At 46.0% G+C, this 23,993-nt stretch overlaps 1 protein-coding gene across 1 annotated transcript; it reads left to right on the top strand.

Moving 5' to 3' along the window:
• Positions 1-230: 230 nt before the first annotated feature.
• On the top strand, positions 231-20,386 carry CIART (circadian associated repressor of transcription). Its single transcript, XM_075191999.1, has 7 exons — positions 231-325; positions 8,662-9,223; positions 15,266-15,814; positions 16,575-16,650; positions 17,937-18,015; positions 18,540-18,669; positions 18,906-20,386. The coding sequence occupies exons 1-7, from the start codon at positions 231-233 to the stop codon at positions 19,437-19,439; spliced, it is 2,025 nt and encodes a 674-aa protein (XP_075048100.1). The 3' UTR covers positions 19,440-20,386.
• Positions 20,387-23,993: the final 3,607 nt, after the last annotated feature.

Genomic DNA, 23,993 nt, shown 5'->3' with positions numbered 1-23,993 from the left:
GAGATTTTCGTTTGGATGATACGCGGAGACAATGTCATACTACTAGATTAGTAGCTCACATTTGATTCTGCTTCATAAGCCGCCAAATTTAAGATTGATTTTATTCTTCTAGACGCCTCACTCATACCCTCATTAATTGTTGCTGAGAGTATTCCGGCCGAGTGGTCCGATTACTCTGTGGTTCATAATGGGTCATCCTGCTCTTTAATGATTTCTGATTATTTTGCTTCATGACATCCTCTTTATCGCCCCTGAAGGAAGATGAGTCCAGCAGCCGCATTCAGTACAGAGCGGAGGGGGACGAGATGGTAGTGGTGGAGGCCAAGTAAGGAGGAGGTTGCAATAATCGAGGCGGGAGATGATGAGTGCGTGGATGATAGTTTTGGTGGCATCCTCAGAGGAAGGGCCGGATGCAGGCAATGTTGCGTAGTTGGAAGCAACAGGTTTGAGCAAGGGATTGAATGTGGGAGGGCAAAAGAGAGAGAGGAGTCAAGGGTGAAACCCAGGCAGCAGAGTTGGTTGACAGAGGAGATGGTGGGGTTGTTAACAACGATAGAGTGGTCATGGTGGGAGGAGAGTCTAGGGGGAGGAAAGACAATGAGTTCTGTTTTAGAGATGTTAATTTTGGCTAAGCTACCCCTAACAAAAACGGGTGCAAAGCAGGGCCATCTTTTCCATTGGGCACGATGGGCAGCTGCCCGGGGGCCCCACAGCCAAGGGGGCCCCATATGCATGGCTCTTAATGAGAATAAATAATCCTGCAAAAGAAAAAAAACCTGCAAAAAAACCTACAAGGGTCACTGAGCAAGTACATCTATCTCTATCTCTATATATCTATATCTGTATCTGTATACATCTATATATCTATCTATATCTAGGGGCCCCGCTGCACTGCTTTGCCCGGGGGCCCATAATGTTGTTAAGATGGCCCTGGTGCAAAGCAGAGGTAAGCATGACCTACCCCTCATGGTTTCGGCAGTCGGGACAAATGTTCTGACTGTTGAGACAGTTCCCTGCAACCTGGCCTGTCTAGCCTAACTCAGGACAGATGGCTGGTATACGTACAACACTCATTTTAAAAATCAAATAAAAACATACAATGTGCTTTGGAACGATAATCGTTCATCGTTGGAGCGTACACACTAATGTGATATCGGACCGAACGGTCCTTTATCGTGTGATTGGGCCGATAATCATCTGAAAACCTGTAGTGTTTATCCAGCCTATGTCATGAGGCTGCTCGATGTAGGATCCTGCCGATGATTCATGCTGCGTCTATGGATTCTGCTCCAGTTGTTCATAGTCGTCGTCTAGGAAAATGAAAGAAGATGAGACTGCGAGAAACACAAGGGAAGTAAATGTATCAAGCTGTGGATTTGAAAAAGTGGAGATGTTGCCTATAGCAACCAATCAGATTCTAGCTGTCATTTATTTAGGAAATTCTACAAAATGACAACTAGAATCTGATTGGTTGCTGTAGGCAACATCTCCACTTTTTCAAACCTGCAGCTTGATAAATTTACCCCCATATGTCACACTTGCGGGAACTAAGCTGTGTGTACTGGGTAGAATAAGTTTTTGGAAAAATCTACATTAAGTTGGTAGAAAACCCAAATGTCAGTACTTGCCCAGGCTGATTTATCAAGTAGGGGCAGGAGGACAAGTATGACATATATAACTATTTATAGCTATACAATTAATCCTCTGCGCTGTTCCATAGCAAAATGTTTACACCTTAAATGCCACATCTGTGTCTCATAACATTTGTGATTAGTGTATGGACCGGACTGATCACTTCAAGGCAGTTTCCCAATATTCTATATTACGCAATATGCAGAAGTAGCATCACAGCTTCTTGCTATTATTATCACTTATGTATTTTTATGGCGGCGTAAAATTCGGCGCCGCCGTACAGTGTGGAAATACAAAGACGTGAAGGACCCACAGGCAACGATAAAAGCATTAATGCCAGATTAGCATGAAACTAACCATAGTACTGTGTGTGCAAGACATCATTTGTACGGTGTATATCACACAGGTGTCATAAAGAACATGCAAGAAGTTTGACACAAGGGCGCACAGGTGGGAGAGGAGAAAGAGACGGGAGGAAAGAGGATCCTGGTCCTGAAAGCTTACAATCTAATGTCTTGGACACACCATATATTTATAGGTGCAGTTTCTATGGATGACTTCTTCAATGTCCCACATTGCATAAGCAAGTTAGTCCCCCCCACTTTCAGAAGCGTTAGCTCAGTGTCATTGTGTTGTCCGGCCCCCTCATCCGTCTGGCGCTGATCAGTGACTTTCAGATGCCCCCCTACCCACCAGCCCAGCCTGCCTCTGGTTGCTGGTTTCTGACCCTGTTTACTGTATTATCTGCCTGCCCAAACTAGGCTTTGGAGTACGTTTTTGCTATTCCTTTTGTCCCACTGCCGATCTCCGCTTTACCCGGACCTCGCTTTTGGATTCGGAGTTGGCGCTTAGTTCTCTTGCTGAACTTTCCTTTCATATCTCTGAGCTCAGGGGGCAGATTCAGTTATTACAGAATTTTACGCTCATTTTTCCTCCTGTCCCATCGAGGGGCGCAGAAACATGAGCTGAGGTTTCGTAACGCAACCTGCGCATCTGAACATTGAGGCGATTTTCATCGGCACGGCGCGCCGAATTTAATCTGCCCCATAAACATACAAACTCCACACAGATAAGGCCATGGTCGGGAATCGAACTCATGACCCCAGCGCTGTGAGGCAGAAGTGCTAACCACTAAGCCACCGTTTGTGGGCAGCACGGTGGCTCAGTGGTTAGCACTTCTGCCTCACAGCACTGTGGTCATGAGTTCAATTCCCAACCATGGCCTTATCTGTGAGGAGTTTGTATGTTCTCGTGTTTGCGTGGGTTTCCTCCGGGTGCTCCAGTTTCCTCCCACACTCCAAAAACATACTGGTAGGTTAATTGGCTGCTATCAAAATTGACCCTAGTCTGTGTCTGTCTGTCTGTCTGTCTGTGTGTGTGTTAGGGAATTTAGACTGTAAGCTCCAATGGGGCAGGGACTGATGTGAGTTCTCTGTACAGCGCTGCGGAATTAGTGGCGCTATATAAATAATCGGTGATGATGATGATCCCTGCAGCCATTGCACTAGAACAGAGCTGCTATAGGTGAAGGCACGGCAGCCTGGTTGCCAGGGTTTGGGCTATCATTAAATGTTCTTGTTTTATAGAACCTAATAACTACATCTGAATGTCACTGAATGTAATTATAGCATCCTCAGCCATCACTGATCACATAAGTACATGCGGCTGCTGCACCAGACATGAGAGATTTTCAGCTCTGGAGCTTTGAGTGTGTGTGTAAGAGGCATGTGGCTTTAAACACCGTGACACTGAGCTCCATTGAGACCTGTGTGCCGTCCAATCACAGGCTTGGCATCAGGATATAAGAGGGGAGGAGGAAACACAGCAGCGGTGGATGCGATTGGCTGATGATGCAGAGTGGGCGGATGCTTCCTCTCATTCATTAATCTCTCCTGTGTTATGGTACTGAGCTGTGTGCCTAGGGGGGACAATGCTGACTACGCCTCTGTCGTCGCTGTAGGATCTCCTCACCCGAGACCTACACAATATCCTTGTCAACACATGTACAGAGCGAACGGACGTCTAGTGCATTTTTTCAGAACGCACATACGGGCATATGCATGCCTGTATTCAACAAGTAACGAATGTGAAGATGCATCTGTTAATGAATACGGGTCTAGGTCCGCTCTGCTCTAACAGACAATACACCGCAGGATGCGTCCAGTATATATGTGGAATATAAAGTCACGCTCAGAAAAAAACAATTAAACAAATGTCACCTGTAATATAGCAATTAATGACCAAATATAAAAAAAAAATACATTTATTAGGATGTTATCAATGTCTACTGTATATAAAATACATTTTTAAAGTGGCTCCTTATTGCAAACACATGTTATAGCCTGCAAACACATGTTCTAGCTGCACACACAGCCGTCATCACTATCACTCAGCACTTACACCCGACCTGTAACTGGTGCAAGTGATATGAAAGAGAATCATGTACCTGAGAGACGCCCAAAGCGTGAATCAGACGCTGCTGCGTGCGCTCCAGCTGGCATATTAAGGGTGAAGTGATCAAAAGTCCTATAAGCCAGCGAAAAACCAAACCCAAAATGTCAGCACTGAAGTAAGGCCAAGGCTATATTGGCGATTTGCCATACAACCGTATCTCATGTGACCACACAGACTTATCACATGACCAATACACAAAGGTCTCCAATTGGACTTTCTGTACATGTGTGATGCAATTTTGTTGTCAGGTCAACGTGAAGTCTGTCCCTTGGGGAATCTTTGAGGACTCATCATAATCATCATTGTATATAGTGCCAACAGATGCCGTAGCGCATTACAATTGGATACAAACACAGTATTAAAACAATACTGGGTAATACATACAGACAGAGACGTAAGATGGCTCTGCTCGTAGGCTTACAATCTATGGGACAATGGGAGTCAGATAGATGAGGTTAAGTGCTACATATTGCATATTGGTCCAGCCAGATTGCAAAGGTAATAAGTATTGAGTGGGCTGTGTGATCAGTGACACAGTAATGTTGGTCAGATGGCTGTTGTCAGGTGTGACCTGTGTAAAGGGTGGTAATAGGGTAACCTAAGGAGGTTAAGCAAGTGGTTCAGGAATATTATAAGCTTGCCTGAAGAGGTGAGTTTTCAGAGAACGCTTGAAGGTTTGAAGACTAGAGGAAAGTCTTATTGTGTGAGGGAGGGAATTGCAATAGTCCATGTGGGAGATAATGAGTGCATTATTCTTTGCAATGTCTTGTGCGAGATACGCCCATATTTTGGAAATATTTTTTGGTGTATATAACAGGATGTAGTTATAGATTGTATGTGGGGGACAAAGGATAGTTCTGAGTTAAGGATTACACCTAAGCAGCAAGCTTGCGAGGTCATGTATGTCATGTTGTCAACAGAAATAGAGATGTCAAGTAGGTAACTTCTGTTGGATGGATCCAAAGTGTGTGTGTGGGGAAGGGGGGGGGGTGGTGTTCATAGTTTGTGAGCTGTAGTAAGTGTCTTATGCACGGCATTCCAACTATATATAGGATGCGATCAACCACATCTGCGGAAGCATTTGCTTTCAATATACTTGGTGTTACTCGCTCCGTGCTTTGTTTGTGTTGAATACATCTGTGTGTGAAGTACAGAGACTTCCTGGCAGTTTTCCTAATGACTCACCAAAAATATTAGACCGATCCAACGCCTCTCCATCCTCGAGTTATTTTGACCTAAATTCGGTAGGGAACAAAATTACATGTTTGCAGGTTCATTAATATTGTGCAATAGTTCTGCGTGCCTTAGGTTCGCAGTACCGGCAGCAGACTTCTTCCACTGTGACGGTAATGTTTATAATGTTTATGAGTACATGAATAAATTAAAAGCAGCTGTTTATTTTATTTCCAAACATATGTACAGCTTCAGATCCTGGAGTCTGCCATATTGTGACACTTCTCCTGGAAAAACATTCTGTCCTAATTCGGAGAAAGTTGACAAAGTCATAAAACAATATACTTGTGAGTACCACCAACAGGATTAGCCATAATCGTGTCCTTTGTTGCAAGACATCGATGTGAGCTTGTAGACACTGATGTTAGGAGAAAGCAACACATAGATTTGCTATTTTAATACATTTTCTTCAAGCAGCTATCTCACATAGATTTTTTTCCCCTTTAAAATGCAAGTTAAGTTTTTAAGCATGCCTCTGTTGTCTCCTTTTCAAAAGCTCTTTGGTTGGCAAACAAAAAAGGCTGCCAGGCACAGACACAGTCAGCTACACAGACACGAGCTTGCAGCATGTCCTGTGATGGAAAAGGGGGGAGAAGGAGGATGTCACAGCGCAGAGGGATGTTCCAAATGCTCCCTGCTCACTAAATCATGTGCCATGCGATTGTGGTTGCTATGGTAGTCCAGATTCAGAAATCATTAAAAGCAGCCGGAAGAAACAAAATAAGGAAAATGGTAAATAACACTACCTAGCCCCTGAAATGCAACACTTATGCCCAAACCTAGATCTAGATGATGATATCTATGGGCCACTAGTGTGCACCATTTAGGGATGCACCAAATCTATACTTTAGGATTCGGTTGAATATATAACCAGGTCAAAATTCTAATTTGCTAACTGAATTCAGGTCCTTCATTAAGAAACACAAAAACCTAAAGTGGAATTTCAATTGCTGGAGGTGATACATCGGTGTCCTGTACTTTTTGGGAAATCAGGATTTGGGTTTAATTGATCAAAATCTTATCAGAGCTATAAATGTTTCCCTCACACAACTTAACAACCGCTACGGTTTTCTCTACCATTTTATCATCATTTCCCCAAGGACTGTATTGTATACTCGGCTTTTTGTGGCCCATTAACATAAACAATGCTGATTTGAGGCATGAATGGATTAATAAGATATTGGTGCATCCTGTGTTTTCGATAATCCGCTCCACTTAACCTCTTTAAAAGGGTCAAAGCAATCTTTGTCACTCGTTTAAATTGAGAACTGTATAGTGGAACGGGAGGCAGGAACGAGCGCTACTGAGGGTGAAGGGGTGAAGGGCGCTGTCTCGTCTGCACCTGTTGCCTTTACCATGGGAATACATCGATTACAACTCTTTTCATTTTCAAAATAAGTTGTAGTTTACACTTTCCCCTGTCACAATTTTGCACAAGTCAAAATTTTGCGCACCCCCTCTAAAGGTCTTGCACTCTAAGCTGTAGCCTATTAGATAATAAGGCTGTATGATGATGAAGGGGCACAGTGTGATAAAGGGCACAGTGTGATGATGAAGGGGGCACAGTGTAATGAAGGAAGGGGCACCGTATGATGAAAGAGGGGGCACAGTGTGATGAAGGAGGATGCAGTGTTATGAAGGAGGGGACACCATGTGATGAAGGAAGGAGCACAGTGTGATGATGGAAGGGGCACTGTTTGATGATGGAGGGGGCACCATGATGAAGGAGGGGGCACTGTTTGATGAAGAGGGTGCACCGTGTAATGAAGGAGGGGGCATCATGTGATGAAGGAGGGGCACCATGTGATGAAGGAGGGGGCACTGTTTGATGAAGGAGGGGGCACCATGTGATAAAGGAGGGGGCATCATGTGATGAAGGAGATGGCACCGTGTGATGAAAGGGGGGGCATCATGTGATGAAGGAGATGGCACCGTGATGGAGTGGGCACCATGATGGAGGGGGCACTGTTTGATGAAGAGGGTGCACCGTGTGATGAGGAGGGGGCACCATGATGGAGGGTGCACCGTGTGATGAAGGAGGGGGCACAGTGTGATGAAGGAGGGGGCACAGTGTGATGAAGGAGGAGGCACCGTGTGATGAAGGAGGGGGTCACTGTGACGGAGGAGGGGACACCGTGTGATGAAGGAGGGGGCACCGTGTGATGAAGGAGGAGGCACCGTGTGATGAAGGAGGGGGCACCGTGTGATGAAGGAGGGGGTCACTGTGATGGAGGAGGGGGTCACTGTGACGGAGGAGGGGGCACAGTGTGATGAAGGAGGGGGCACAGTGTGATGAAGGAGGGGGCACCGTGTGATGAAGGAGGGGGCACAGTGGGACGGAGGAGGGGGCACAGTGTGATGGAGGAGGGGGTCACTGTGACGAGGGAGGGGGCACAGTGTGACGGAGGAGGGGGCACAGTGTGATGAAGGAGGGGGTCACTGTGACGGAGGAGGGGGTCACTGTGACGGAGGAGGGGGCACAGTGTGATGAAGGAAGGGGCACAGTGTGATGAAGGAGGGGGCACAGTGTGACGGAGGAGGGGGCACCATGTGATGAAGGAGGGGGCACAGTGTGACGGAGGAGGGGGTCACTGTGACGGAGGAGGGGGCACAGTGTGATGAAGGAAGGGGCACAGTGTGACGGAGGAGGGGGCACAGTGTGACGGAGGAGGGGGCACCATGTGATGAAGGAGGGGGCACAGTGTGACGGAGGAGGGGGCACCATGTGATGAAGGAGGGGGCACAGTGTGACGGAGGAGGGGGCACCATGTGATGAAGGAGGGGGCACAGTGTGACGGAGGAGGGGGCACCATGTGATGAAGGAGGGGTCACTGTGACGGAGGAGGGGGCACCGTGTGATAAAGGAGGGGGCACAACCAAAGTAATGTGCCTAAAATGTAAAATTTTATTAAAAAGAATACATAATCTTCATTAATATTATTTATATTCCAATTAATTTCTGCTGTTTACTGTATGTACTTGTATTACTCTCTTCATTGAGGTATATTATATGATTTGTACATTATTATATGAGCAGAGGACGGGGCACATGTATGTTCTGCAGGGGGCACTGGCCCCACATGGGGAAACCCATCACTCCCACAGCCAGATAGTGATAAGTCCTCAGCTCTGTACTTATCTCAGATAACACATATAATATCTCTATAATAGATCTCCCTGTACAACACGTCTGACATGTCAGCCCCGCCCCTCGTCCCTGTCACACTCAGCCGGCCCCGCCCTCCTCACGTTTCTCCACCTCATTCCGCCCCTCCTCCTTCCCCGCCCACCGAGCCAGCCCGGCCAATAACGCCGCAGCTCTCCCTCCATTCGCCCGCCTAGCCCCGCCCTCTCACCTCCTCACATTGCATCCAGGCTGCGGCGTTCGCGGCTTTGCGAGTCCACATGTAGGGGCGTGGCGGAGTGTGCGCTCGCCCTCCGCCAATCCGGCGGCTCCGTCCCCTCCTCTCACCCGCCCCGATCCCTCCTCAGCCAATCGTCCGGCGGGCGCCTCTGTGTTGCGGCAGCGGAGGGGGCCAATGGGGAGCCAGACACGAGCGCACAGGGGGAGGCACGTGCCGGCCTTCACGTGTATGCATGCGAGTGTTCTGCGAGGAGGGGGAGGAGCCACGTCCGCAGCCAGCCCGAGACTGCCCGAGACAGCCAGCACTGCGGAGACACAGGGAGACTGCCTACACCGCTGTGCAGAGCCCCCCGACACCCGAGAGACAGCCAGCACTGCCGAGACTGCCTACACCGCTGCCCAGAGCCCCCCGACAACCGAGAGACAGCCGCCGACAACCGAGAGACAGCCACCGACACCCCACTACTGCTGAGTGCTAGTGCTTGGGACTTCCAGCTGCATCCAGAGACATCCACTGTACCCCAGAGACATCCAACACAGGTGAGACAGCCTCAGACATAGAAAGATCTTATTCAGTTGCTTAGATGGTTTTCTCCAGAGACACTGACTGCTGGAGACCCTGGGGGGGGGGGGGGGGGTAGACTGAGACCTCCTGTAATACACAGATACCTCCTGTAATACACAGATACATGACACTGCCTAATAGACGGGTACAGGAGAGAGAGACCCCAGTAGACGGATATAGGAGGGAGAGAGACCCCAGTAGACGGATATAGGAGGGAGAGAGACCCCAGTAGACGGATATAGGAGGGAGAGAGACCCCAGTAGACGGATATAGGAGGGAGAGAGACCCCCAATAGATGGATATAGGGGAGAGAGACTCCCCAATAGATTGATATAGTAGAGAGAGAGAGAGACCCCCAATAGATGGATATAGGAGAGAGAGAGACCCCCAATAGATGGATATAGGAGAGAGAGAGACCCCCAATAGATGGATATAGTAGAGAGAGAGAGACCCCCAATAGATGGATATAGTAGAGAGAGAGACCCCCAATAGATGGATATAGTAGAGAGAGAGACCCCCAATAGATGGATATAGTAGAGAGAGAGACCCCCAATAGATGGATATAGTAGAGAGAGAGACCCCCAATAGATGGATATAGTAGAGAGAGAGACCCCCAATAGATGGATATAGTAGAGAGAGAGACCCCCAATAGATGGATATAGTAGAGAGAGAGACCCCCAATAGATGGATATAGTAGAGAGAGAGACCCCCAATAGATGGATATAGTAGAGAGAGAGACCCCCAATAGATGGATATAGTAGAGAGAGAGACCCCCAATAGATGGATATAGTAGAGAGAGAGACCCCCAATAGATGGATATAGTAGAGAGAGAGACCCCCAATAGATGGATATAGTAGAGAGAGAGACCCCCAATAGATGGATATAGTAGAGAGAGAGACCCCCAATAGATGGATATAGTAGAGAGAGAGACCCCCAATAGATGGATATAGTAGAGAGAGAGACCCCCAATAGATGGATATAGTAGAGAGAGAGACCCCCAATAGATGGATATAGTAGAGAGAGAGACCCCCAATAGATGGATATAGTAGAGAGAGAGACCCCCAATAGATGGATATAGTAGAGAGAGAGACCCCCAATAGATGGATATAGTAGAGAGAGAGACCCCCAATAGACGGATATAGTAGAGAGAGAGACCCCCAATAGACGGATATAGTAGAGAGAGAGAGACCCCCAATAGACGGATATAGTAGAGAGAGAGAGACCCCCAATAGACGGATATAGTAGAGAGAGAGAGACCCCCAATAGACGGATATAGTAGAGAGAGAGACCCCCAATAGACGGATATAGTAGAGAGAGAGACCCCAATAGACGGATATAGTAGAGAGAGACCCCAATAGACGGATATAGGAGAGAGAGACCCCCAATAGACGGATATAGGAGAGAGAGACCCCCAATAGACGGATATAGGAGAGAGAGACCCCCAATAGACGGATATAGGAGAGAGAGACCCCCAATAGACGGATATAGGAGAGAGAGACCCCCAATAGACGGATATAGGAGAGAGAGACCCCCAATAGACGGATATAGGAGAGAGAGACCCCCAATAGACGGATATAGGAGAGAGAGACCCCCAATAGACGGATATAGGAGAGAGAGACCCCCAATAGACGGATATAGGAGAGAGAGACCCCCAATAGACGGATATAGGAGAGAGAGACCCCCAATAGACGGATATAGGAGAGAGAGACCCCCAATAGACGGATATAGGAGAGAGAGACCCCCAATAGACGGATATAGGAGAGAGAGACCCCCAATAGACGGATATAGGAGAGAGAGACCCCCAATAGACGGATATAGGAGAGAGAGACCCCCAATAGACGGATATAGGAGAGAGAGACCCCCAATAGACGGATATAGGAGAGAGAGACCGCAATAGACGGATATAGGAGAGAGAGACCGCAATAGACGGATATAGGAGAGAGAGACCGCAATAGACGGATATAGGAGAGAGAGACCGCAATAGACGGATATAGGAGAGAGAGACCGCAATAGACGGATATAGGAGAGAGAGACCGCAATAGACGGATATAGGAGAGAGAGACCGCAATAGACGGATATAGGAGAGAGAGACCGCAATAGACGGATATAGGAGAGAGAGACCGCAATAGACGGATATAGGAGAGAGAGACCGCAATAGACGGATATAGGAGAGAGAGAGAGACCCCCAATAGACGGATATAGGAGAGAGAGAGAGACCCCCAATAGACGGATATAGGAGAGAGAGAGAGAGACCCAATAGACGGATATAGGAGAGAGAGAGACCCCCAATAGACGGATATAGGAGAGAGAGAGACCCCCAGTAGACGGCTACGGGAGAGAGACCCCCAGTAGACGGCTACGGGAGAGAGAGACCCCCAGTAGACTGGTAGAGGAGAGAGAGACCCCCCGATAGATGGATACACCGGGGTACATTGGTGTAATTGAGGAGGGGGGAGGTTCCCAGTGACAGGGAAGAGACTGTCACATTGGACACAGCCCAGGACACCACCCTACATAGTGACAGACAGAAGCGAAACTGCACCAGACAGACTGCAGGGAGACACAGCCAGATCCAGACAGGCGAGTAGATGCAGGGTGCACATAATTACCCCTATTATACCGATAATCCCTGTCTTATTCTATCTGATGTCATTATCATGTATGTGCATCCACAGCAGCTGGGTGTAATGTGCACTGCCGCTGATGCTAAATCTGTATTATCCTCTACCAAACATATTTGCAATGTACATTATTCAATATTGTGTGTGTGGCTATATATATATATATATATATATATATATATATATATATATATATATATATATATATATATATATATATAATCTCACATAGTATATCTCTTTTTGCACATTGCATTAATGCACGGGTTTAGGACAAATCCACATCTCTATTCAAATAAACCAATTAGGGAATAGGACATTTTAATTATCAAGGTGACTATGGCAGTGTTATTGCTATATCATGTGAGCAGACTATATGCGTAATCATTGCGAGGACTGAGAAGCCAGGTTGTGGGTCCCTTAAGGTTCTAGATCTCAATGTAAAGGAATTTTAGCACAACCCGGGAATGTCCTGTATTCACTATGCTCATTGGAGAGTCGTCTGCTCAATTATAGGATTGGAATATATGGAGCATATAAAGAGTTCAGGAGGCGTGATTAAACAGAAGGTCAGGAATAATGACAAAATAATATTTTGCAATAATAGCACCATACTTATCATTCTTTGGCGTGGATGGGGGAGTGGCTTAGGAGACAATTGGGAGGGGCTTACAGTGACAGATCTGTCAGATTATATATGTAATAATGAAATACCTTTGGCACTGCAGCTCTGAGCAAATAGGAACTCAGGAGAAAGGTACTATGGCATGTATGTGCTGGATGACATTGTGTAACTATTTCAATGAAAGTCTGTTCATGTCTGTGGATAATGTCTGGGTATGAGGGGAGGGCGTTAGGACGTGTTTGGAGGGCTGTTGTAGTATTTACTACTGTCACAGGCACAGGGTAACAGCAATTTAGCAGACTGACCGTGCTGTGTTGGGTACCCAGGCTGATGCCTAAGGGCAGCACCCTTCTGGGGACAACGGAGGAACTTAATTTTACTACTTGTCAATCGGCCGACTGGTTACGTATACAGCGAACATAACGGAGAAAGGAAGTTAGGATAGAGGGGGCTCAAACTTAGCATAGCCGGCGTCCTCCGCAGATGTGGTCCGTGGCGGTGTCCATATCTTTTTGGAGGGGGAGCGTACCCGTTTCTGACCCTAATGCAGCCCGAGGACGTCAGTGCCGCCGACCTCTCTTCCCCAACCGAACTCTCCATTCAGAAATTGCTTTTTAATTAGCGGGCAAATCAGTGCTTTATTTAATGGCGATATCCACACTTTGCGCTCCCTCTTTTTCTCTCTCCAGTGAATGGGGCTCGTTCACTGGGAGAGGGTGATAATGTATGAAATTTGCACGTTTCCCAGTACAATCTATACAAGAGCAGGTTGGGAGAGGTTCCACCCGCCTTATTTGGGACCTAAAAGAAAGTACAGGTTGGGTGCAATGTCCTCAGGCACCGGGTCACGTGGTTCTCCTTTGTAAATAATAAAGCCCTACCTATAGCTTACCCTCTCCTGTTTACCATCTGCATTCTGTACAGCTAGCTGGTGTAATCTGAGACACCCCGTGGGAGAAGACTGTCTAGGTTACGTCACCCAGGAGTCGCACATGTTTGTTTTTTAAAGATCCTCAACAATGCAGAGCTTTGCTCGCCTGCGCTGTTGACATATAGTTAATTATGAACTAATGTTCTTTTCAAAGTATTTCAGCCACAGGGCGATGGCTTGGAACAGCTTCAAGAGCATATAGAAGTTAATTGTTGCTGTATACTGACTTGGCTTTGAAGGCTGTGTGTATTTGTGCCGCTGTGCAAAGCTCTTTTTGGAACAAGCTGTTCAGTTTTTGGGGGTTGTACATCCGCGGCTTATTAAGCCTTTCTCATCTGTGAGTGACCAATGCTTTATTTAGGCCTAAATACACAGCGGCGGGGGGGTTGGGGGGTCGTTACCTCTTATCCTGTCTTGAATAGATCCCATACCTCTCTTTTAGTTTTGAGTCAAAGCCTTAATTCGTAGTGACTCTTCCACTGAAAGAAAAAACTTTCCCCTACAGGTCATTATGTAGGTTTAAAACCCATAAATCCTAAAGTCAGGTTTGCTAATAAAATGCCCAGTTTGGCTCCTTTTCTCACTTGTCGTCAGGGGGGAAACTGTTTTAAACTTGCAACAGCCGTACACACCCCACCTCCGGGTTATTCGGCCTGGCGTTAATAGCATTGCAAATCCACAGCTTGGAAATCTAAGATGGGATAGGAAATGTCAGGTGTCCCAAGGCTGCTACCTGTCTAATCGGAGGAGGGTGCCAAATTGTAACGCACACCACTCTGCCGTCCCAAAGCTCCCACTAGACTCGCCGACAGGTTTCCTCCCCGACCCTCTCTCTTTCCACTCTAGTAATATGATCTCTCTGTTACATAATGCTGGTATGTTTGTGATTGCTGGCTTACATAACGCTGATATGTGTTAACCCGCCGTACACTGCCAAGCTGCCCTGTAATGCCGTATCCATTCCCCCTGCGCCGGGATTGCTGTATAACACGTGTTTGTGCACTGTGCAATCCTCTGCGTACATCTGTGACTGCAACAGGGAGAGTGATTAAAGCCTAGGAAAATCTGCAGAACTCGTGAGCAGTGTGTGTGTTATAGACACAGGAGGGCTGAATCATTTAAGCCAGGGGGAAAATGAGTCAGAGGCAGTGATAGACGTTCAACTGCAATGTTCTTATGGAAATACATTTCCTACAAGGCTCAGCCGGCAAGTAGCAGACATGAAGGGAAGTAACCCCTCCCGAAATCATGTCTTTTACTCCCAGATCTCTACCAGCACTGCTCAGAGTCCCTTGTCTGATGTTTGACACAATGCAGACGAAGCCGGGGCTACTAAGGATAATTTGCTGGGGAAGTAACATAGGGCCGTCTTGATTGTAATTCCTGGGGCAAGGGCTTGCGCAGTATTGTTGTAACAAAGGAAATACAAATTGTAGTGGTGTCTGCTTATTCCATGGTAGTTAATATAGGGGATGTAAGTGCTCAGACTATTACATTTTTAAACTTTCGATGGCCTGGGCTGAAATCTCGGTCTCACAAGTAGATAGGTTAGAATTGCATTTCATTGGGAGTGAGACTAAATAATGTAGAATCTTGGAACCAGCAGGGAGGATGTGCATCCAGTGACATCAATAATATTGGCTTCCCTTTGGGTACCAGCAGTGATATTTTAGGCACTCTGGGACTTTACTGTATATGTTTTTGGGGTTTTTTGTACCAGAAGTCACACTTAAGTTGCTAAATAAGATTACGAAGACACCACGTGGCAGCTACAAAGATAGAAATCGAGCTGTGCGTTGAATGTGCGGAACTGACGGCTTTTTTTGTTTCCTCATCTTAGGTTGTCGATTCACTCATGGAAGATACAGAGTCCTCCGACTTCTTGTCCTCTTACGACTCCCTCTACTCCGGCAGCAGCGCCACCACTGACCGGGGAGAGAGCTACATAGACTTTGACGTCGTCTTTTCCGATGGCTTGGACGAGGCCAGCAAGGCGGAGGAGGACTTCGAGAACGTGAGCATGATCCCCAATTCTCGGCTGAGCAGCGCCGACCACCCGGTCTTGATACGCCTGGAGAACGAGTACCAAGCCAGGAGGACCTTTTGGCATCAGCGTCCGGGACAGTATTGCCGGTACCTTCAAGAGGTGGAGGGCAGGATTGCTTGCCCGAACCAGAACCTCCTCACCAGCGGGGGGTCTGAGCTCAGTAGCCGAAAGCAAGACAAGCCGCTGGAGCGCTTTGCTTGCACCGAGGACGCTAAGCCGGAGTCCCCTCAAGGGCTGAAACGGCAGCGGACACCTGAGACAGAGTTGTCTGCAAATTGGTGGGTGGAGAACGAGGAGCAGAACCTAGCGGTGTCCGAAGGAGACCGGATATTCGCTCAAAAGGTACGTCTAGCATTGGGTATCTTGTCTGCCGACATTAATATTGTGGCTTACCCATCCTGTCTCACGTAGCAGCTGATTATTATTATTGTATTACTGGCGTTGTGTATACAGAAAGAAAGTGACATATTAGTGGAAATCCTAAGTGCTTTGTATTTATTGCTGCTTGTAGGGCAGTTTCAGTATCGAGGCAAGTCAGTGAGTTGGCAGTGTGCAGTGAGCAACTTCTAAACGAGATGGTTTTTGCACCTCAATTATTACAGCTCCCCCTCCGTTTGTGTCCGCCTCTGGTTTATGATATAATAGACTATGCAATAAACAATGTAAGGCCTGGTGACTGGCTCTCTGTAGATAAATGTCAGCTTTAGTGATAGTCTTGCTGTGACTTGCAGCTGGGTTGTGTCCTTACCTCCCGGTATTATATTAATCCACCAGCCTGATATAACAGCAACGTGTTAGTGATCCTCTGACGTTTTCCATCTAAGCCACGGATGATTCTAATAGAGACCTGCCAACTTTTTTTTTTTTATTATTTTAAAGGTCATTTTATTAATACACTGACTTTTAAGGGTAACACCTAGCAATCAGTTCTGACAAGTGACATCTCTTGTAAGAAACCGTTATGTTTCATTTAGTTATTTTTTTAACTTTTTGCCTAGAAATGGCTATAATGGCTTTGCAGACAGAGACTGCGGAGTTTTGTCGTCGTTACATTAAATAAATTGTTAATAATTTGACTTTAAATTCTGCCTCATTCTTACAGTGTCGTGAACTTCAGGGATTCATAAAACCGCTGACCGAGCTTTTGAACGGACTGAAACGGGGGAGATACGAAAGAGGTAATTATTGACCCATACGTTGTAGATTTGATCCCGACGGGAAATGTTGTTGTTCAATTGATTCCAGGATATGAAATATCTGAATATGCTTATGTAGCTGTCGCCTATACACATCTACCAGGAGATAGGAAAGACGTCATAATGACTATTTGGCACCAATGTGATCCAACAGCTCAAAGGCTGAATGCGATGCAGATGTCAATTCGGCCAATCACATTTGTGGCCGGTTTTGGGACAGATTGTTATTTGTTGATCTGGCCTGACCACCAGGTCTGTGTGTTGGCATCTTACACTACTGACCTAAAGCAACCAATCAAAGGTTCTCCTTTTAGACTCTTGCGCAAAACATGCAACGGAGTCCGCTACGTGCAACGCTGTCTGTTGTACAGGTAAATGTAAAACGGTTTTAATGAACCACCATCGTATCACTAGCTTTTATTTTTGTGTATCGAGGTGACGTCTTTAGTTCTATGTGCAGAAAATGAATAAGCCAATTTTCTCTTTACCAGTACGGGAACGTGTCGCTGTTATAATAACTCTGGGTCTGCATGTCAGCTTTGATATCCGACCCATTTTTATTACCAAAAAAACCAAACAATATAGCGAGTTATTTCCTTGTTCTGCGTCCTGGAACAAGGTCACGTTATACTGCTGATTCCGGCGGGAATTGTATTTCAGAATAGCCCATAATAAAGAGGTTATGTCTAGAGGAGAAGATTTATACACCATGCGGGCGCAGTGTTACATTATTAACGCGGAGGGCTGCGCTACAGAGAGACGGAGAACGCAGTCTGTTCAGCAGATGGGGTGGAAGCTGGAAGTCTCTTCCTGTAGACAAAATTTGTAATATAGAAAACTAAAGAAACTACCCCTAGACAGGCTTTGGTGAGTTTATGGTGCTAAGTAGCATTGTACATACCCCGGGTAGCATGCTAAGCGCTGCCACCACCAACCTCCGCTCTAAATCATACTTTGTGCCAATTCAGACATAGACAGACTCTTGTGACCTCATTACACTCTGAGGTTTAGTTCATAGCTCGCTAGTACCTGGGATGTATATGGTCCTGCTACAAAGCACATCCAGATATTGCAAACTCCTTTCTAAGATGAAATCCCATTTCAGATTTTACTTCTATGAGGTCTGTTGTTATCCCAGTTATTTGTGTAATTAAAGGTTGACGTTTTGGTCATCCAATGTTTTGTCAAATGTGAGATTTCCCTCCTGGTTGTATGGATGCAAAGCTTAGCACATCATCTTACAGGAATTTCTTGTGCTGTGGTTACAGGACTAAGCAGTTTCCAACAGAGTGTAGCGATGGATCGGATACAGAGGATTGTTGGTGTTCTCCAGAAGCCAGAGATGGGGTGAGTGTCTTCAAAAAATAGTACTACACTGTCCTACACTCCATCACATACCTGCCCTCCTCCACCACCTCTACACTGTAGTCCTCGTCACATGCCTGCCCTCCTCCACCACCTCTACACTGTAGTCCTCGTCACATGCCTGCCCTCCTCCACCACCTCTACACTGTCTAGTCCTCGTCACATGCCTGCCCTCCTCCACCACCTCTACACTGTCTAGTCCTCGTCACATGCCTGCCCTCCTCCACCACCTCTACACTGTCTAGTCCTTGTCACATGCCTGCCCTCCTCCACCACCTCTACACTGTCTAGTCCTCGTCACATGCCTGCCCTCCTCCACCACCTCTACACTGTCTAGTCCTCGTCACATGCCTGCCCTCCTCCACCACCTCTACACTGTCTAGTCCTCGTCACATGCCTGCCCTCCTCCACCACCCCTACACTGTCTATATCGACCCCACTCCTCATTACATACCTGCTGCCTACTGTGTCATAAACATCCTAATATGAATTTATTTTATTTCCAGCGAACGATATCTGGGAACTTTGCTGCAAGTGGAAATGATGCTAAAGATTTGGTTCCCTAGTGTCACCAGCTCCTCATCCTCTCCTTCTTCAGATGACGACATGGAAGAACCTCAGAATAAAGTGGCCAAGGTAAGGACAGCAGTTTGAGCTTGGTTGCTACTTGGCCAAACTAGGTGACATTTTAATCCATACTTTTCAGTGGAAATATGGATAGTTCATTGATCGAATCACAGATTCACAAAGATTTTCATAGACTTTTGGGCGTATGTGTTTGATACGTTGGTTATGAAATGAGATTGCAGGTATTTTGTCTTTCATACGATTATTTAAAGAAATAATTATTGTCCCTTTTGTACGCTCTACAGCATTCAGATGTTGGCTCTACAGAGCAGGAAAGCTGCCGATTGAAGGAAACTCCTTTGTCGAGTAACCAGTCGGTCAGTAGACCGTCGGAGGGTCCTGCTGTTGACCCGATGAAAACCGATTGCATCTGTTGCAATGAAAGGATTCAGGTTTTGGCTAAGTTGCCAACCATGAACTTGACCTGGATGCGCACCACCGCCCCCATCTGTAACACTGCCCTCAGCCAGGTGGACCTCAGTCAACTCGGCAGAGCGCTCGACCAGGACTTGCTTGGGCAGAACCCCAGCAGTTGCGGCATCATTTTCTTGGTGCAGAACGGCCAGGCCTCCCGTTCTCAACCTCTGTCTGTAGTGCAGGCGGGAAAACTTGTCGTCCCTCATCCTTGCAAAGAGAGGAAACCGGAGCGTCCCCTTCGCAGCCAGAGCGCACCGGCTGTTGTCCTCTGCGACAGACACCGTCTTGAGACCCAGACCCATTCACGTTCTCTCCCTAACCTCCCAACGTGTACTCAAAGACCCGTAGGAGAGAACACTTAGACTGCCAGAACGGGGTCTCCCAGTCGGTAAGAACACTCTCCGTCAACATCATCCATATACCGCCCAGTCTTGGAAACGGGGAAGGATCCGCTCTTCGAGACGAGGGGGAAAACAGGAGCGCAGGACACGACGCGTTTCGCTGTTTTATGTAAGGCATCTTCCATCGAGGCTCTAACATTTTATCCTGCAACATTGAGGCTCAGAGTTGGATTCCAAAGACATGCTGAAATCGGGATGGCCGATCCTTGTCCAATAAAAATACATCTTGAAGACAAGCAATATTTAATATACCCCTAAGACCTACAGTCTTCACAAGAACATTTCCCTCAACTGTCGTCTAGTTAACGTCGGACAATAATCTGTTTTTATATCTCCTTTGTTTTTTTTAACTGGTAAAAATATTGCTAAATCCTAAGAGGACAGGTTTATAGAAATGACGGAACGCATTCTATTTCACGTCCTATCTCAAACAGAATGTTGAGCCCCACTTTTTTCGGAAAGGGTGGGCTCCCAAAATTCGTAACCCTCCCCATGCACCACTGCATACGTCTAGCCGTGATGGAGCACATATTTAAAGGACTTGGACTAGTTCTATCACGGCGGCTCTTTACCCGTTGCTTGGATCCCTCAGGTGAGGTGGACAACCTAACTCCTGCACAATTCTCCAGAGGCCGAAAGAATAAAAATTTGCTGTTTCTACATATGGCTAATGATTGTTTAACAAGAGAGGGGGCACCGTTAAGTGGGGATCATTCTTTAATGCCCTCATTTCTTGGCCAAGTCGGACGTTCTTTAATAGCAACGATGTGTTTGGTCCTTAGTTGGACGGGTTTGCAGTGTGATATAATTTTTTTATTTTTTTTTTGCTGTTAAGTTTTTCCAGAAACTTTGAGAACGTTTTTTTAATAACATTTTGGTCAATAAATTATCAATTTAAAATAGAAAAATGTTTGTGCGACTGATTATTTTTACCATAAGAATGCTTGTTTGGTTTTTTTTATCACACACGAGAATCTCCTGCCACGATAGGACAGATTATTCATTTCATATTAAAGGACTGTTAAACTCCCAATTTTGGGAAATGTAATCTAAACTTTATAATGCAGCTGCGTTAAACGTTAGAGTATTTCTCACTTCCCATCACGAAAGACAAAAGCCGACTGCCAGTGGTTCCCAGACTGGGTGCCCCGACAATCTCACAGAGGTGCCAGGGCCCGGTGGTAAGCAAGCCGGGGGAATACTTGGTAATTATTTTGGATCACTGGTGCCTTGATCCGAGAAAGTTTGCCTTAATCAATGGCTACAAACCTGCTAATCTAGGGGAGAAAAAAATCTCAAACCGTCAAGCATAGCACAACAGTTAAATGTGCCTGCTGTGGCATCACCCACCCTGAACCTACATATGAATCCACCAATCTGTAGCTTGTATAAAGCAGTTATGTTACCCAGAAGACAGAGCTAATCATTTGCGCTCCCAAGTAAGCCATCACAATACTTCACTATCCTCTTCCAAGGTGGCAGCTGTCAGCAAAGGAATGGGACAGACTGTATATCATACACTTCAAATAATATACCCAAAATAAACGTGGGGTTTTTTTATTTAAAGGGTAACTCCACCCCAAACTGAAAATGTAGTTTTATGTGACGTTAATGAGAAATAAAATGAAAATTATAAACGTGCCCCCACCCCTATCTGTGTGTCCATGAAGGTGTGGGTGGGGGGTGCTTTGTTTTATTTACATTTTTAGTTTTAGGCAGAGCTCTTCTTTCACTTGGTAATACCCGTTGCTTTGATACAACTTCATTTCTAATAGTGGCTTTACGTGCTCTTTACCGTTACATGGTTGCTAATGAAAGGAAACCACAGACTGATAGTTATATAGTGGAAGGAGCAGGGTCGCCCAGCAGCACAGAGTATATCAGGAGATGAGTGATGTGTTAGTGAGGACAGGGCTGCATGTGACAGGGGCAGTGACATGATGTGAGGAGGGGAATGGAGGCAGCAGGAAGCCACATACTGAGTGTTATATAGTGGAAGGAGCAGGGTCCCCAGCAGCACAGAGTATATCAGGAGATGAATGAAGTAGAGATTGCCTTGTGTTTGTATCTGTGGATTATGCTTTACAGTGTACAGTATTATCATTTCTATCCAAAAGCCTGTGACTGTAACATGTTAGTGTACCTTCAGTGGAGGTAGCCATTTTGTAGTTAAATGCACATCACAGGCTTTAAATATCTGAGGTGAGGATGATGTAGGGATAATTATAAAACGTAAGCTATGATGGGGATTATCAAATCAATGTTATGGCTATGCCATTCTTATTAAACATTTATTACGGGTACTTACAGATCGTAAATTATATTATGGGGGCAGTAATGTTTGATTGCTAACGGGCAACACTTATTTCATAATGTGGGCACTACAAGTTCCAGCATAACTGTGGGTGCAAGGAACCCTCTCGCACATTTTTTGACCCCCTCCCCCTGTAATGTCAAAAAATAATTTTGTCCCCATAAGATCATTTTTTATAGTTTTCCCAATCAATGAAAAATGATTGTCTTCATAATTAGTGTATCGTCGGCTGAAAACACTAGTGTGCTAGTGTGTACCCAACTTTAGACCTTTTATTACCTAAATAAAGTAAGATTATTTTGTATTTGTGAACCTCAGACGACAATGGCTACCACTAGGAAGAGATCTAACGGAACCACGTTCTCTGTCCATCTGTTCTGTATCCACAATTGATGCAATTAACCAGAGTACGCACCGAAACTTTTAAACCCTGATGCGTCAATCATAAGGTCCTTATCTCATTCGTCAATAATGTCATTAAATGTTTCCCAAAATTCACTGCTGGGGTAATCCAGTACTCTCCCCCCGCTGTGTCGTTTTATAGCCTCTGATTTCGGGTGTGGGGTGGGTGCATCTCTTTGAAACTCACCACCCAGGTCGTACTAAAATGCGGGTGCAGACATAGTAGCGTGGTACAATCCCCTGATTAAATAAACAGTCATCTGTTTTCTCACGTGTATTTCTTGGTTTCCTTATAAGCACATTTGGTGAGTAATCCCAAGAGCTGACACTCTCTGATTAGTCTGTCTCTCGTTCTCAGTACCAGGGGCAGTCGGCCCACCCTTCTCTAGACCACATTAGCGCAGGTCACCTCTCCGTCCACGCTCTCTTTGCTTTCCACTGGCCGAAGGACTCGTAAACTTCTGTATATCACTCCGCTTAAGCATCCGTGCTCGTGACGCTCAACTACTTTGCCAAGTCGGCCTGACCTCTCGCAGCAATGTCGCGATGGCGGCTGCGCCAGGGAAGAGGGTGGATAGATGGCGACAGAAGGACATATAGAGAGAGGAGAAACAGAGATAGAAATACGATAAATAGAAAAGATAATAGATGAGAGTAAAAAATTGGTGGTGCTAATTGTTTTACTTGTGGACAACTTTTTAAAAGTGATTGAGGGGTGCTCACGTTAACCCCCCCAGTATGACTGAAATTCCATGCATAGATATTAGTGGCTGAGGCAGCATAAATTTTGCGGGTGCAAAGTCACCCAGAGGAAATCCTCCTTTAATGTCGTTCGATATATTTCCTAGTAGGCAGAGAACCCGTCTTAGCTAAGAAGAAAGGCAGGCGGTTGTCTAGTAAAGGTTACGTGTCTGTTGACAGCCAGCTCCGTGCCAAGTTTCTGTACAGCGGCTTGGCGTGTTCTCCGGGAACAGGCTGCCGTTCCACGTGCTTTATGTACAGAACACAAAGTGACAACCACGCATGGAACAGAGGCGTGACGACTGCCACTCACAGCTGTACCTTTCTAAGTCCATGTGAGCCAGCATTCCTCCGTCCTCATAGGACAGCGTTCAGCGCACGGTGCGTTATAAAAATGCCAGAACTCGCTGGTCCACTTTGCAACCTGCATTTGTGCTATACTTTTATGCTCTTTTTTTTTATTTATTTTTTTACGTCTGTGTATTTCGTTGCTACGTCTTGTATCTTTTAAAGGGAAGTGACCCCAATCCGTAGAGGTGGAAAATTAATTTGTGTTCATATGTAGTTTTTATGCGTTAAAGGGCTGAATGCAGCTACGGTCCTGACATGTCAAAAAATGTGAAAAATGTATAGAACATCCTTCAGCTTTATCCTTAATTTACCTGTGTAAACAACCCGTTCGTTATCAGTGAGTTAAAATCTTGACATGTTTTACTGACATTTAAAAGGCATCGCCTTTACTGAAATTTTTGTAAATGTAATTTGCCCACATGTACGGAAAGTACTTCAACCCCCCCACCTCTGTTTATTTGAAGCCAAGAGCCGGCCGCCTTGAACCCGTTCATGTTTACGCAACGCGGCCGCCCATAGCTATCGATAGAGCGCCAAGGACTAAATACAAGACGTCTGTTTATTGTGTTACACAGCACGTTCCAAAAACTGATATATTTTTTCTCTATTTCCAGGTGGGTCTTGCAGTATTATATTATTAAAAGGAACAAACACAGGCAAATCCCCCCCAGCACACTGCTATAGCCAGCAACAGATCTGCTATTTCT

Source organism: Mixophyes fleayi, chromosome 12 (assembly GCF_038048845.1).
Source record: "Mixophyes fleayi isolate aMixFle1 chromosome 12, aMixFle1.hap1, whole genome shotgun sequence".
Classification (NCBI taxonomy): Eukaryota; Metazoa; Chordata; class Amphibia; order Anura; family Limnodynastidae; genus Mixophyes; species Mixophyes fleayi.
Note: the sequence above shows the minus strand (reverse complement) of the source record. Positions and strands in the feature narration are given on the sequence as shown.